The sequence below is a fragment of the Triturus cristatus genome, chromosome 3_1 (genome assembly GCF_964204655.1).
Source record: "Triturus cristatus chromosome 3_1, aTriCri1.1, whole genome shotgun sequence".
Taxonomy (NCBI): Eukaryota; Metazoa; Chordata; class Amphibia; order Caudata; family Salamandridae; genus Triturus; species Triturus cristatus.
Window position 1 is genome coordinate 239,248,002 of NC_140583.1, and position 16,051 is coordinate 239,264,052.

The 16,051-nt window shown below is 45.0% G+C and overlaps 1 protein-coding gene across 1 annotated transcript in view; it reads left to right on the forward strand.

Annotated features, from left to right (window-relative positions):
• LOC146859999 (cysteine repeat modular protein 2-like) overlaps positions 1–16,051 on the forward strand; it is a 648,096-nt gene that overhangs the window by 24,710 nt on the left and 607,335 nt on the right. The window contains exon 3 of the mRNA XM_085643761.1: positions 5,815–5,883. Coding sequence (XP_085499887.1) covers positions 5,815–5,883 — 69 coding nt within the window. The remainder of the gene's footprint in view (positions 1–5,814; positions 5,884–16,051) is intronic.

The window sequence follows — 16,051 nt, forward strand, 5'->3', positions numbered from 1 at the left end:
CTTTTATGAAATACAAGTTTGCTGCCTGCTGCAGAGGCGCCCCTAAGATTGCCAACCTTTGCCCACACTGGGCCCCCTCCGTGCCAGCAATCCATCAGGGGAGCACCAGGACTCCACGTGAATAGTTACAACACACAAATCCATCTTAGCTGCCTAAGTGTGACACTGACTCGTGCACAGACAGGCACCATACTGCAGTAGCCTCAGGCTGAGGCAAGAGCTGTGCAGTAAGTAATCTCACGGCAAAACCAACAGCTAGTATGACTGTCAGAAGAGACCCACCTGTTTTAAATTATTACCCCCAAGATACAAACGAAGCACGGCTGCCAGAAAGCCGGCTGCATTTGCCAACAAGCGCTTGAAACAATGTACCTACGTACCTGTGGCATTGCAGCCAAGTTTTTAAGATTGCTGATGTGCGACATTTCGATTGCGATTCCAATCGCAGAGCCCACCAAGGCACCAAAGGCATGTATTAGGCACAAGTGGTCTCAGAAGTGTAAGAAAGTGCACATAAAATTCCCAACTTTCAAGGTTGTACGAGGCTTTGAACATATCCCAGCCCTACACGTTCTGTTTTTTCTGAGCGCGAACATGCAACAATCATATAGAAAGGCCTTTTCCAGAACAGTAAGGGAAGATGTAGAGCTACATCGTGTAAACCTATCGCTTCGGTGAATCAGGTAAAACATGAGAAATTGTCACAATGCACAGGCCCCTATCTATGTATGCTGTAAGGTATGTTTCTTTGGTGACTACACGGACGCCCATTACTTCTAGACTGGATGCCCATATTATGTTCTCACCTTTGATTATGGTTGCGGCTTTGCACCGTTGCGTGGCTGCATTAAATCAAATTTTTTAATCATGATGATTGTGACAATCATCAGTCCTGCCAAGCACCACGCATCAGGCGTTAGAGTAACGCGTTTTAATGTGGTGGTCCGCATCATCGCATTGAAATGCATTAATCACCATCTTTACTAATGGTCTGACCACCTGTACGCTGAGGGTAAAGCAGGGAAATGACTGCAAACGTCAAAGCTGCCTTTACAGCAGCTAATGATGAGGGCTGGGGCAGCTGAAGCGGGGCTTGCACAGCTGGTTCCTGCGGCAGGGCAACTCTGAACAGGACAGGCACATGACGGAATTTGTGCCCCTATTGGCCCCCAGAGCAGCACACCACCGCCTGCGGCACTGTGTCACAGTGTCAGTCACTTTCTGGGGAGCTAGGCACTTGAACCCACTCCCTGTCACTCTGGCGAAGTACCCATGGATAGCTACCTCCAGCAGTTGCCAATGCACCAGAGAGTGGCAGTGCAGGGGCGAATCGGGATAATTAAAGGGCAACGCGATTCCTGAAGAGGCCGGAGGTAAGCAAGGAACTGGCGCCAACCCCACTGTCAGTGACCTTTTGGCGGCTTCACATTCTACCGCTGGTGAAACATGATGAACGAATGGCGGGTAGTCAATCACACAAAACTTTCTAGCTACTTCCATTCTCTAATGAAGCCTCTGGCTCCTGGGCTCTCACAGGTCTGGTGTTATGTTGGTAGACCATCACTGACTTTCGTGATGCTGCTTGAGGAGGATCTGGTCAGCGCAAGCGGCAGCAGGAAGTATTTAATTATTTAAAATTGATGCCCGCAGCCGGGCCCCGGTATTTGCTGCTGCCTCCCGGTGCTGGCTGAGTTTAAATATAGTAAGACTAACACTTGTGTTTGACCTCATGACCTGGCATGTGCAGGTTAGCGCCCTTGCATTTCTGGTGCTTTACAGCAGTTACACGATCATCTAAGAGACAGGAGTTTCTTTGTGTAATTTCTGATATTTATCTATTTCCCTTGTCTTCATTGCTTAATTTTGCTCGTAACAAAGTGTCACGCATAGTCGTTGAAATTTCAATCATATTTACAAAGATATTATGAAAATGTCACACACAGCAATCTGAAACTTTGGCAGTTTTGAATCCGATTCCTCATGAATAAAAACTCGCACTGGAGCAATCTTTACAGTCTCCGTCTCCACTTGGCAGAACCGAGGCCTATATGACGTTTCACTTTTAAACCCGGCCGCCCGCCCGCCCCACCATGCATCCCATTCCAGCCTACCCTCTAACATGGACCCCTTGCTTCGTGGATGCATGGACAGACTCACCTGCGGGCAGAAATAATTCAATTATGGCCTGCGGGCTGCGGCCGCATGGTCCCTTTCGCTTTCAGTCATCTCACTTTGGCCTCTGTTATGCCTCGCCTCAGCAGTCACGCTTGCGCGAAGCGCATGATAATGGTCACCAGACCAGCCCCACCCTAAGGGAGAATACTGCGCAGCCGCGGAGACATCCGCGCGCGCCGCGCACCAATATGAAGAGGCCACTGCGAGGACCAGGTGCTGGTGCAACGAACGTCTGCCATGCACGTAACCATTTTTCATTAGCAAATACCTGACGATTTGTAGTGCTTGATGGCTCCCGCTGAGGGGGCCCCTGGAGCCGCGGGGCCCCCCGCACCGCGGGGGCTGCGGGGGCCTGTGTTACGCCCCTGCATCTGGTGGGTGTTTTGTGAAGTCGTCGTAGAGGTTTTTGATTTTGAGATGAAAGTATTTTTCAAGTTTGTCGCAGAGGTCATGGGCTGTTTTCGTGGAGGGTGGTGGTCATTGGGGTTGTCGCAGTGGAAGTTCAGGTCTCCGATGAGTGTGTAGTTCATTGATACAATGGTGATAAAGCCCGATTTCTTATCTGTCTTACCATCACCAAGAATCCTCTCAGGTCGCCAAGATCTTTTTATCTGCTAAATAGTGTAGAGGGGAGGAAATCCAATATTAGCACATAATCAACAAAATCAGGTTTGAACTCTAAAGGACCACTGACTCCAAATCTCAAAATTTAAGGATTTATCACGAAGCCAAAAATAATTGCAGATACAAGCACCTCAACATGAGGTTAAGAAAATAGATAGGCACTAATACAAAGAAGATCCTACGCAGGACTCTCATCCGACTCTAAATAAGAAGAATAGTCAATTCAAGGAGCATCAGGCAGGCAATAACAACTCCAATCTCAATATTAGAAGTCATTAACCTAAAAGAAAACGTGTTAGTTTATCCCTACTCTACCTCTAAGGTGACATCCCTACTTAGCATTTCCCCCAGGCAAGACAGTAAAAAGGTGTCAGAAGTGAAGACTTCCTTAGAAGTAAACTCACTTAGTCAGAGCTGGTTCTAAGATGCTCCTTCTAGCTTCCCATCTAAACCTCAACTGCTCAACCCACGGGGCACTGTCCCTAATTCAAAATCCCAAAAAGGTAGAACACGCCCCCCGACACACCGCTTCAACCAGGTCTTCTCTCAGTAAATTTGCAGAGAAACTTGTCTCCCTTCCAACGACGGTTCACTCGTCCTTGGGTCCCAGACACCTTCTCCGCCGAAAATATCATCCCTACATTCCAGTATACTCCCATATTGGCTTCTCATGCCATCCTAACTCCTAAAACAAAGGGTTAGTTTCACTAACGAGCAAGGTGTCCTTGCACCTGCAACAGACACATGGGAACGAGTAACTTTCCACTCCTCTGAGATTCTCTACACCTCTGAAACTCAAAACCGTACCAAGGGAAATCATTTTCGGCCTGCAATATTTGGCTAACATAAGAAATCAACAGACCTTTCTCTTAAACGTATATGCGATCAGGCCTTTACACAATTCAAACACACACATTTCTAAAATCACATTATCAGCATTGATTTCATTATGCTTCATATATGAATAAGCAAACTACACATGCAGACTTTAATATGGTGCATGTTTAAACCTAATGCATCACATTACATGAAAACCAATCATTATGCATTGACTAAAATACAATTGCAATTAACTACGACATTGCTCTCCATACATGATATAATTACATTTCTAATCACACTATTATATGCAGATTTCCGTAGCACATTTCTAAGACACACGTTAATATGAATCCCCTTAATATGTGGGTGCGGACTAACAGTGATTATGATGCACCCCTACAACTTTCAGTACAACATGGCGCTCTATCAATGTCGTGGGATGCGATGAACTTTGTGATGGTGGTGGCGAAGGGATTCTGGGGACCAGGTGGTCTGTAGACGAGGGTCCCTCGGAATGTGACGTTGGGGCTGGTCTGGACCTGGAAATGCAGGTGTAGGGCGGTGAGCAAGGTTTCTCTGGAGGTGGTGAGGCGGAGGGTATTCTTGTGGGCGAAGGCGAGTCCCCCTCCTGGGTGACTTGGGCGGTTCTTCTTCTGGATCTTGTATCCGAACGGAATTGCGTTGTTGGGGTTGGAGGAGGCATTGGTCCATGTTTCTGTGAAGAAGGCGATGTCGGGCGAGAGAGAGTGGAGTAGATTCCAGATTTCTATGGCATGTTTGTGTACGGAGCGAACATTGAGGAGGATGCTCCTTAGGGTCTCACCGGTGCTGGCATCGAGAGTGTAGGTGGCCGGGGTGATTGTGAAGGTTTGGTGGTAGTGGAGGCCGGAGAACTGGCCGTGGGTTGCGTTTGGTGAGGCCAGTTGGCAGTCTCCACGTCTTCCGGGGTTGAGTGGACGGTTGGAAGTCCAGGGTTCCTGGCGCTGGTCGCGGTCGAGTCACGGACGGGCGCAGACAAGTTTGCCTTCGGCGCCCCGTCCGGTAGGGTGAGTACAATATGGGTTAATTTGGCAAACCACCATTTTAATTAGACTTCCTACTTGTGCCTCGGACATGGATGGGCCATCCCATTATTTATCTAGCTATTGCAAAAAAATCAAAGGTTCAACTGAGGTATAGTTAGAACTGGAAATAATATCTTACTTTTTGTTAAAAAATAAAGCCCTAGAAATTGACTGAGAAACGCAAAGGTTAATGTGGCGTTATAGTTAGGTTAAAATGTCAGTTGAGTATTCAAAGATTTCTATTTTGAATAAAAAACACTGAAATTCTCCAGCTAAAGTTTACTGAGCTAACTGTAGCTTACACCTCGCAATACACTGCTTATGACCTCACATACTGCATCACTCATGACATGTTCAATTACATCATTGATGACATCATCCACCATACTCTTGTTCAATTTACTCCACATTATTATTTTCTGATATGTTCATCGCATTTAAAAAGTCACCAGCCTTCAAGCCTCATTTTTTAGGTCTCGCCTGACCCAGCGCATGCGCTGGTCTGGCGAGACTTATTGAGAGGGCTCCAAAAAGTGCTACCAGGCCAGCCTAGAGCTACAGTGCATGTGCACGGGCGCGCGCGCTGCTTTTACCGTGATTACTTTACCGCTGCACGGCCGCTTTGATATTCGATCGCGATCACTTTCACTTTCTCGGTCGCACGGCCGCTTTGCATAGCCAATAGGTCTCGCTTTTGGGACCTTATAATTATTTAGTTATGCAACTGTTGCATGGCTAAACACTTATAAGGTCCCAAAGGCGAGACCTATTGGCTATGCCAATGCTTGTTCTTAATTGGAGTGGGTTACTTGACAGCTAATAACTCTGGAAAACATTGAGGGCCTCGCTGATTCCCAGTGTGTGGATATCAATGTTTCACAGCAGCTTCTGGTAGCCACTTCTTTAAGAAGCCGGGAATGCAATGCTGTTCGTGGTACCATATGACCAGAGTTTACTGTGCTGTAGGCTCTTCCTCCGTTAACTAGTGCAGAAGGTAATAGCATAGCTGCCCATGATCTAGCCAAGCCCCAGATAGTACTTCCCTCTGTGTGTTTGCTTCCATTGTGTTTGCCACAATTAGTCCATTCCACAATCGCTATTTCATCTTCTTTCATTTACTACAAACCAGGTCAGGTGGAGGATCCGAATACAGGAGAATGTTTTGACTGTCAATCTGGATGCAAAACCTGTGCTACGGGTAAGTACTACCAAGGATACTATTAAGTAAAACAGGCAATATGTAATCACACGTGCCGTGACGAACTGTAATTAATGTTGACAATCTGTATATAGGCAAAACAAGACTAGAGCTGCTTGGAACAACTGCACGTTTGAAAATGGTCTAACTTAATGCACCTAGATAATGATCAAGTTGTTGTTCTAGTCCAATCTTGCATCCTTATTTTTTAAATGTTCTTATTCTGGGACTTGTATGCTTTATTGTGCCCCTATCTCTAGCTAAGCTGGGTGAGAAATAAGCTGCTTGTGAGTCAGTCCATAATATGTTTTTTGACTCATTGTAACAGAGGCACCTTTGGAAATTCCGAACATGAGGTCACAGATATAGAAAGGTTTTTTCAGTTTTATTACCAGTAAGGTACGCAGGACCGCTTTGATTGAAACTTCTGCATCTGTGAAAACCAGGCCAGGGCTGCAGGTTTGATAGCATGCTTAGCATGTTCTTCTTACACGCAGTCAGGTGTGCCCTTGCTCAGAGGGTAGTGACTAGGGGTGGGTGGAATTTGCGTAATCGCGTTACGCAAATCTCCGCGAAACAGTAAAACATCTCAGCGAACATGCAGAAATTCCGCGAACATGCGGAATTGCTTGTTCGCGATACTTTTCTCCTGTTCACCGTTGCTGTTTGCGTGCTCGGGGAGAAATATCTCGCGAACACGCATTTTGAGAACGCGAACAAGGAAAAATTTCGCGAAGTCGCGGTAAGCAGAATTTTGGGCAACTTTGCGTTCTCCGCAGACCGCGAAATTACCGAAATTCTGCAAATTCCGCGAGCGGAACGGAATTTGCCGCCCAGGCATAGTAGTAACCGGGGATATTCGATAGTCACTATATGCCGCGTCATCCACAGGACTCTACACCTGTCCCTCAGACCTCAAATGTTTAAGTGCATATTTATGTGAAGCAGTAGGTCCGCTTTGTACAAATACAATAAATATATGACATAATTTAAAAATCTGCACCTTGTCGATGCATCAGCCGAAGACTGAGATTTTGTTCAAAGAGATTAAACAAAGATCTGGGGCAGATATTGGTATAAAGGGATTCCACAGAAAGGGGGCATAGGATCATGAAGGTGGGAGGCAGGAGGTGGATGCAGAGAATTCACAGGTGGTGAGCCAGAAGCACCGTGAAGATAAATCCGTCGGTGCCCTCCCAGTGCTGATCTTAGATATTACTACGTCATCAATGCAGAGTGCAACTCTTGCTATTAGAGGGCAATGGTGTGAGGAATGTATAACAGCAATGAAAAGATGAGGCATTGTTTCTGAATATTCAGTTGCTCTATACTCAAAATGAGACTTGGGGTTCCTTTATTCGAACATTCAATCGGAATTTCAAAGTTAAAAGTTTAAAAAATACATAGCAAAGCCAATAGATCTCACTCAATTCTCTTTTCACCCCCTTTATGGTTACGGTGAATGTGCCTGATTCCACAGAGGCAAGGTTTGAAAGCATTTTCTTATATTTTAAGAAACCCCATTCAGTGATGACCGCTGTGGATGCACTCACATTCATGGCAGCCATCTTTCAATGTACACAATATTTTTATATTTAGTGCATTCAAATAACTCATACTTTTTATAACATTCCATTCAAAGATGACCACTGCAGTCACACACGTATAGGTGGAAGCTAAATGTGTGATATATAAATATAGGAAAATACATTAAAAGATGGCCACCATATTTGTGTGATGTACTTCTGTGAATGCATTTTATTATATTTTAGGAAACCCCAATCAGAGATGGCCACTCTTCTGTGCAGGCCATCTTTGAATTATATTTCTTCATATTTAACGTTTTAAGATTGCCGCCCACTGATAGCCCACAAACCCATGGTTGTTGTAGGAGCAAGTGACCATTGAGAGGCAGAGTGGGGTGGGAGTTGGAAAACATGGGGTGAGGAGAAGGTGAGGAATCAGAGAAAGACAGGAAAACATGGTCTCTCATATGGTGTACAAGGCAAGAACATTGGCTGTATGCAAAGAATATTTTTAAAAAAGCCCACATCATCATAGTGTTTCCTGGCAATGAAGCTTACCACATTTTGTGTGGATGTACTCCTTGTGAAAGAGCAGCTTGCCTTTACTCGCAGTGAAGTCAGGCAATGGCTGGAGTGGGGTGACTTATTGCACCAAGATACAGGCTGGAGTGGGTGGAAGAAAAATGTGAATGACAAAATAGACTAATGGATGACGTCTTCTGAATAACCCCTATAACTATGTTATACACTTCATTTTTACTAAAAATCACGAAGTCTTGGCTAATGTCAGAACTAAAAACACAAATCAGGATAGTTTTGGCTGCCAGCCACTGACCCAGTGCCTGTATAGGCCTTTTAAGTCACAGATCCATAATTCCCTAGAAGTCTCACACATAACTGAGTAATAGCCTAGCTTCCACGTTCCCATCTCCATACTCACCATGTCTGACCTCTTCTTAACTTAAAGACGGATATAAACTCTGAATCCTCAGTAACAGTACTGTGCTAGCACAATACTTTCGATCTTTTCTGATATTCCTGCAATGAAAAGGTATGACATCAGCAGGAGAATACAACTCATCCAATCAAAACGCAGTGAGACAGAAATATGGGAGAAAAACCATCTAAGCAGAAGGAAAGTATGGGGATGGACAATAAAGCCATCAAATTGTGAGGAGGGGATGGCACAAAGTCCAACTCTAAGACTACTTAGGATAAAATAGGCAAGACTTACAAAATGCAGAGGCCCTGTTTGTCACAGGTGTCTGCAAATAATTTTACATGTGGAGGTCAGCAGGTATTGACTGGATGTTGTATCAGCATCTCAGAAACTATTTAATGCAGTCATTTGCCATGACCTAAAAAAAAGGGGCTGCAGAGGGCTACCCCATTCAAGATTGCAGTGGTCTCCCCAATCAAAGGGCACTCCAAAATCTATCTGCTATTTGACAGCCCCTTATGATTAGGGGCCCTTCCAACTAAACCATAAATAAAAAAACTCATTACTTAGGAAATCTGAGGAGAAGGGACAGGAGCACAGATGTTTTGGGACTTTCATCCCAGCAACTAGGGAGTAGTGAACAATTCTAGCACTTGCAGAATTGGTGTTTCAGGTAACAATTCTTGTCATTGTTTTCGTCACTACAGTAAAGACCAATCCTGAAATGTCTTATTGGCATTCAGCCATACAGGGGCTAGTCTCTCACAATCCATTAATACCAAAAACAGCAAGTGTGCAGAGCAAGCTATAACTAATTGTTTTTAGTTTCTATCACCAGAAAGTAATAACACTCATATTTAACCACACCACTCACCACGGATATGATTATGATGGATGAGTGGACGAGGCCTGGCATAAAGCTGTTGATGTTACCACTCCATCCATGATCTCGAACAAAACATTAAAGATGGACTATCCATGTATACAACAGGCTAATGTATCTGGTCCTGTGCAGGCTGACGAGGTCCCCATCACAGGAAATACTGATTGTATATTTTAATTTAATAATCTGTTTGCGATCCAGGTGGTTATACACTTTTTAAAATTGTATTAAGTGTTTTTATTGTTGTTGAGAAAGGGTTATGTTTATGCCCAGTGAGCCACTCAATAAGAATGTGTGTATTTTTCTCTTCTGAGAGGGAAGTGTTGTAAAATGCTTTTATTTAACCAATGTGTGCCTTCTCAATAAAACTAAACTTCAACAGTTACTACAACTTCACTTTTATTCATGAGACCTCTTTAAGCAAATCAGAAATCGACTTTCATGAGTGATTCACTAAATGGCAATAGGTTTAGGTGTCCACAGCCTTGGGGACTGAGTAATCCAGTGCTGCCTAATTCCATGGACAGCTCAGACTACCCCCTCCCCAGTTCCAGTGCACCCTCAGTGGAGCCCTGTACCATAGAGGCAAGCCCACTAGCCTTTTTTTCCACCCACCCTAAGTGTGTGAGGAGAATGTGTGCAAAGTGTGAAAGTGCTCTTTGGAACAACTCTTCTTAATGCATGTAGTAATGAATGAATGAATTTGCATCAACACAGAGAACATGGTCACCTCCGACTGCCATGCATGTAGCTCTTCCATGCTTTCTCCTTCTTTGTCTTGGAAATACAAATAGTTTCTGCTCATCGAAGAAGCCAACAAGCATGCTGCGCCAGAAGAAGGAGGGCACTGCTGGGAGCTGCCGAATGCTATTCGGGGCTGAAATGTAACCTAGAGATCTACACCTTCCATGGTACTCTACCTGCACGCGGACTGCCTGCAGAAAGCATCCAATAAACGCACTCCTCAATTGATTAGTGGTCAAACTGCAGCACCCGGGGACTAGTTCACCGCAGATAACTAAGAGCAACACCACAAGGACGAGATCCAGGTGGCCGGACCCATGTGTGGCGAGGCAGCCTTGTGGGCATCCTTTTGCGTCATTGCCCGTACCCTACAGCCTCTGCCAAGCTTGACATTGCACAGGGGCCAATGCATCATTTTTGAGTCTGGATGCTACAATATTGTCTCGAATCACACTGGAGATTTACATGGCCCTGCAGGGCTGTTCACGGTGGAAGGTTTTACTGAAGGAAAACAAGTCCTTAAAGGAAGACATGGCCCGTGGCCCATTACTGTTGACTGTTTCCATTCAGCCTGCCCTTCCTCCACTCATTCCACTGCACACAGGCACTAAAAACTCAGTGTCTCGAATACCTGCCTAAGACGCTATGTCCCATGCTTTTACCTACAGTTTTACACATTGTACACACCGAATCCCCTACCTTGTCTCACTTTCATGTCCTTGTTTATAAGTAAATGTCTTTACTGTCCTCCTTCTTTGCCCATCCTGCCACCCTTTGTTCTGACCATCTTTCAAATACTGGCTTTTCTCCTTTGCAAATTGTTCCTAGGTGGCTGTCACCTATCTCACCGCAACCTACAATGATCCTTTGAAGTTGAGGAGTCCTTGGACCTAACAGACATTGGTAGTCTCGCTTCAGCAAATGCCATTTGAAAGTCTCAACCACGATCAGCTATTTGCAGATACAGAAAGTTTTTTGTAGGGCAGGTCACCTACTACTAAGAGAAGGCTGACTAAGGAACCCAGCAGCAATGTTTCATTGAAAATGTCTTACCACAATCATTAGCAATTGAAATATCAACCGTGGTACCCTACTGTGATCATTGACCATATCGAAAGGTCCTAGGAAATATTTTTTACAAGTAGAAGGGAGGTTTTTGCACTTTTAATATGATGTCCATTCATTTTGCTTTCTGAAATTGAAGAAAATAATAAAATGAATTCCTAATATCTCAGATGGGCCAACAGCGGTGGCCGGCACAGATCGGTGGTGGCAGGGCGGAGAGGCTGGGGGGCGGGGACGAGGGGTAAATAAAAATAAAATCCAACTTACCTCCTCACTGCGTCCTCCCTCGCTGTGTCCTCCTCGTCGCGTCTCTCCTCTGGCCGGAACAAGGCACAGGAAGCACCAGGGCTGAGGCTCACCTGAGGCAATCGCAACGCTGCATAGCAGCGCTGTGATTGGTCTAAGCGCCAAACCATGGCACTTAGACGGGGACAGGATCCCTGGGCATGTTTTCCACCTAGGATGGGTGGAGAACATGCTAAGTGTGCATGAACGTTTGGCTGGTCCCAAAGGGCCAGCCAAACATTCATGTTCACTTTAGGGAGTGCAAACCACTCCTCCCCTCCATTGCTCTGTCAGCACATCAGCCCCGCCCCGTCTGGCAATGCTGCTGAGCCTGCAACAGGAAAAAATAAAATGATTATAACTTTCAGTTATTATCATTCTATTTTTCCTTCCACTGCTGAAAAACAGTCGGGCGACTGGGGGCCAAAGAGGATGTGTGCTTTTTGCGTTTCTGCTATATCCCCATGACATCTCCATGGATATTAAAAACACCAGATTCCACATCAGCTTAGAAGCAATCCATAGTGATCAATACTTATTGGATAACTCTGATTTATAACCAATGGGAAGTGTTCTGCTATTCTCAGAATAAAAACAAAGCTATAAAAATGTCTAGAGCAGTTAGGGCAAGAGACTCGAGACTTCGTTTTTACTGTTCTTAAGTTCCTATTAAAGTGATAATAATGACTCATACACTATTATCCTCAACTTCATGTTGTCTACCATGAGCCAGACATAGACTACTTGAACAAGCTACTAGATAGTCAAGGAAGCTTTGGAGGGCTAACCTTCCATCTCAGGTCAACATCCTGGTCAGTAGGGAACACATGACATCTCGGTAGGGAACACAGAGTATCTCGCATTTCAAAGTGATAGGTGGTCAGCATAGTTCCAGCGGGCTACTAATGGTGCATCTTACGCTAATATGTTAGCAAAGTATCCGGCAATCAGGACAGCTAAGGAGGAAAAAAGGCAATAGTAACCAGAAAAGCAATCACATCCACTGGAAAAGGTTCATCAAAGTTTGCCCCCAAACAGAAGTTGGCTATGTCGATGAAAACTGTATCTCCTCCAATTAGTGGAGAGAGCACCGCAGGTGCTAATTTAAAACAGTCACTGCCACAATTTTATGCTGATTGGTGTCTCAAAGAGTTGATGATCTGGAGGAGCAGTAATTTTACAACTGTAGACTAGGTACGTGGTTACTCATCACAGGATCGCGAATGTGCTCCCTTTGGGTTAAAGTGAAGCAACAAATGTTGATATTTCTAAATGATATAACGGAACATAATACATTACCATGCACAAAGTCGTATAATACCACAATAAAAACACATTAGCTGGAGGGGATGGTATTCCTCACCAAGTTAAAATACCACAATTCCGTACCAGGACCAGTTAGGTGTCAATAATTTAAACCTAAGCACAAACCTTGTGTTAGACCTGTCATCCTTAGGGTGGTCTTCCCAAAACCTTTTACCTTTCTCCTGCAATTTTGCTGATCTAATTTTTGTTGGCCTTGTACTCTGTGCACTTTACCACTGCTAACCAGTGATTAAGTGTGTGTGCTCACCCCTTGAAACCTGATAAAATTGGCTTACAACCAATAGGAAAGTTTAATTTGCTTGTACGTCCCTAGTAAAGTGGAAGTACATGTACGCAGGGCCTGCAAATTAAATGCTACTAGTGAGCCTGGAGCACTTATTGTGCCACTCACTTGAGTAGCCCTTTAAACATGCCTCAGCCCTGCTAGTGTAGCCTGTGCGTACAGTTTAAACTGCCATTTGGACCTGACAAAATAAACCTTTCCCCTGGCCTAAACCTTTCTTTTAAATACATTTCCACATGAAAGGCCTTAAATAGCCCAGAGGGCTGTGAACAGTGTATTTAGGATGTTGGATATGTATGTTTAAGTTTTATATGTCCAGGTAGAGACAATCTCTTAAGTTTGTTTTTCACTTTTTTATTTTGAAAGTTTTATATAGCGCGAACAAGAGCTTTGCGGGTATCAGAGCGCTTTACAAGCAAGATGTAAGGAGCTGATACAAATAGAGTAGAAAAATATTTGATTGAGTCTAATACACAGAAATAGCTAACAATAGAAAACCTATACATTACAAGGTTATATATATAGGGGCAGATTTATGTTTGACTTGCGCCTCATTTACGCCGCCGTTGCGTCACTTTTGTGACGCAGCAGCGGTGCAAATCCTGCACCATGGTGCGGGGTATTTACAACGTGACGCATCTGGGAGATGCGTCACGTTGTAAAGCCCTGCGCCACATGTAGGCGTTCCAGGGCAGGTGGGGGCGTTCCGGCGCAGGAACGCCTCCTAAAAGTGGCTGAGTGAAATCTACAAGATTTCAGTCAGTCACTTTTGAGCCCATGCTGCGTCAAAACCCTGCGCCTGCTTGAAGCAGGCGTAAGGATTGACGCAGCATTGTGCAGATAGGGCCCCCCAGAGCATTGCTGGAGCTGCGTCGCGCTTGCGACGCAACTCCAGCAATGCGCCACTTTTACGGCACAGATGCGTGACGCATCTGTGCCGTTTTTGCCCCATGGTGCGCCGCATTATAAATGCGGCGCATCCATGATGGCGGAGCTGGGGCGCATAATAACTGGCGCATCCCTGCTGATATGCAGGGATGCGTCAGTTATTATAAATATGCCCCATACTCTTTAGAAACATATTATCCCTGAGAATATAGTTCAAATATTGTTGCAAGAGGTCTAATACAAGGTAGTCACTAAAAATCTGGATATAAAATATTTCAGGTAAACTTAGACATGAGAATCAATTTCACTTCTTTTTGAAAAAGGCAGTAGAGGAGTTCTGTCTCATTTCTGGGGGTAGGGCATTCCAGATCCTGGAGGCCATTCCTGAGAAGGATCGCTTATATGTTTTTTTCTTGGCAAATCTTTGCGGTTTCAAAAGAAGATTCTTGGAACTCCTGGTGGATCTGTTACCACATGAGAGTGACAGTTTTTGTGTTAGATAACTTGGGGTAGTGTGGTGTAGGGCCTTGTGCGTCATACAAGCGATTTTCAGATGAATTCTTGCCTCGAAGGGTAGCCAGTTGAGAGCTCTAAGGTCCGGGAAGATATGACAGTTTCTTTTGGAGCCTGTGATTAGTCTAGCCGCTGTGTTGATTGTGGCTCTTAGCGGGGCCGTCGTTGTTCTGGGAAGACCGCAAGGGGTGACACACCCATATTCTAATCTTGGGATTACTAAGGCTTGCACTGCCTGTTTGAAGTCATTTGCGGGCAAAAAGTGTGTCAGTTTTCTCAAGGTGTTTATTTGAAAATGTGCTCCTTTTGTAGAGGCACTGATATGTTTCTGCATGTTTAGGTTTCTATCCAGCATTATTCCCTGTGATTTTGTTGAATCGACACAAGGCCTACCTCTCCCATAGGATAACATTGGCTTACATTATTACATTTAATAAGTAAGAACTATCAATTTATAGCAGACAGTAATTTAGAGTTTGGTGTCTAAAGAATTTTAATTTAAACCCCTGTAATGGAAAGTCATCTTTCTGAAAATAGCACTTTTTTAAAATTGGTATTTTCTTGTCTTAACTTTTCGATCCCTGCAGCCTATATCTTAAGTCACATAACTAGGTGTTGCTGGCAATTGGTCTTTGTGTATTGCTACCAGGCAGTGAGACAAAGGGGGGCATAGGTGTTGGCAGGACGGGCCTTCTCTGATGTGATTTGGGGGAGTGGTTGTCATCTACTACACTTTCACATCACAAAGACTGACTGAACACACTTACAATGGGTTTGATACTAGTCTTTTGTGTCTACAGACAAGATGGGGCCAGAGCAGAGAGGGAGGAAATCCCAAACACCTTTGGGGGAGGAAACCTCCAGAACCTTCTCCTACTTCAAAGCCACCACTATGTACAAGTATTGGATCCTCAGAATCAACTCTTCAGTACACCTACGGACCTGTGTAAGACTCAGTAGGACTGCTGTACTGCCCTGCAAGGACTACTACTCTGTTGCCCTCCTGCCCATTGCCCGAGTGAGAAGGACTGGACCCGCATCTTGAACCCAGGACCACCAGGGTGACTCCAAGGGCTAGTTGGACAGCTTTCTGATCAAAGACTCAGGGACAGAAGAGGCTCCACTCCACCTTGAACACAGAACCTGGATTCAGCCTGCTGTGAGTCTTTCCCCCAAATTGGTGCCTCCCAGTCCTGGACCCTTGGAAATAGGCTTGAAGATGCACTGTTAGCTCAGCTGCGGTCTCTTGTGCAGAACAGGTGCAGCACGACACATCTCCTCGCAGCACCCCATTGGAACTACACTGAGCGACATATAGCTGGCACAGGACTTCACATCGCAAGCCTTAATTGACTGCATTCTCGGCGACGACGCAGGATTTCACATTCCAAATCGCATTGATCGCCTGATTGGAATGGCCACTGCGCAACGTGTCTCTGAAGCATGACCTTGCAGTGCCGCTTGCAGTCCATTAGAACTACTGCTGTGAGATGCATCCTTGACGCGGGATCTTGCAACACTCCACAACCAGGATTTGGAGTACTTTGTTCAGCCTTCCTTTGTGGTTAGCCTACATTTTCGACTTTGTCCCGGTTCAGCATGACCAGATAATCACAGTTGGCGCTTTGTACTTCTGAAGTACTGGGTATTTTAGTCCCAGCGGTGCAGGGGCACACACCCTATGACTTCTGGGTTCACCCTGTTCCAGACCTACA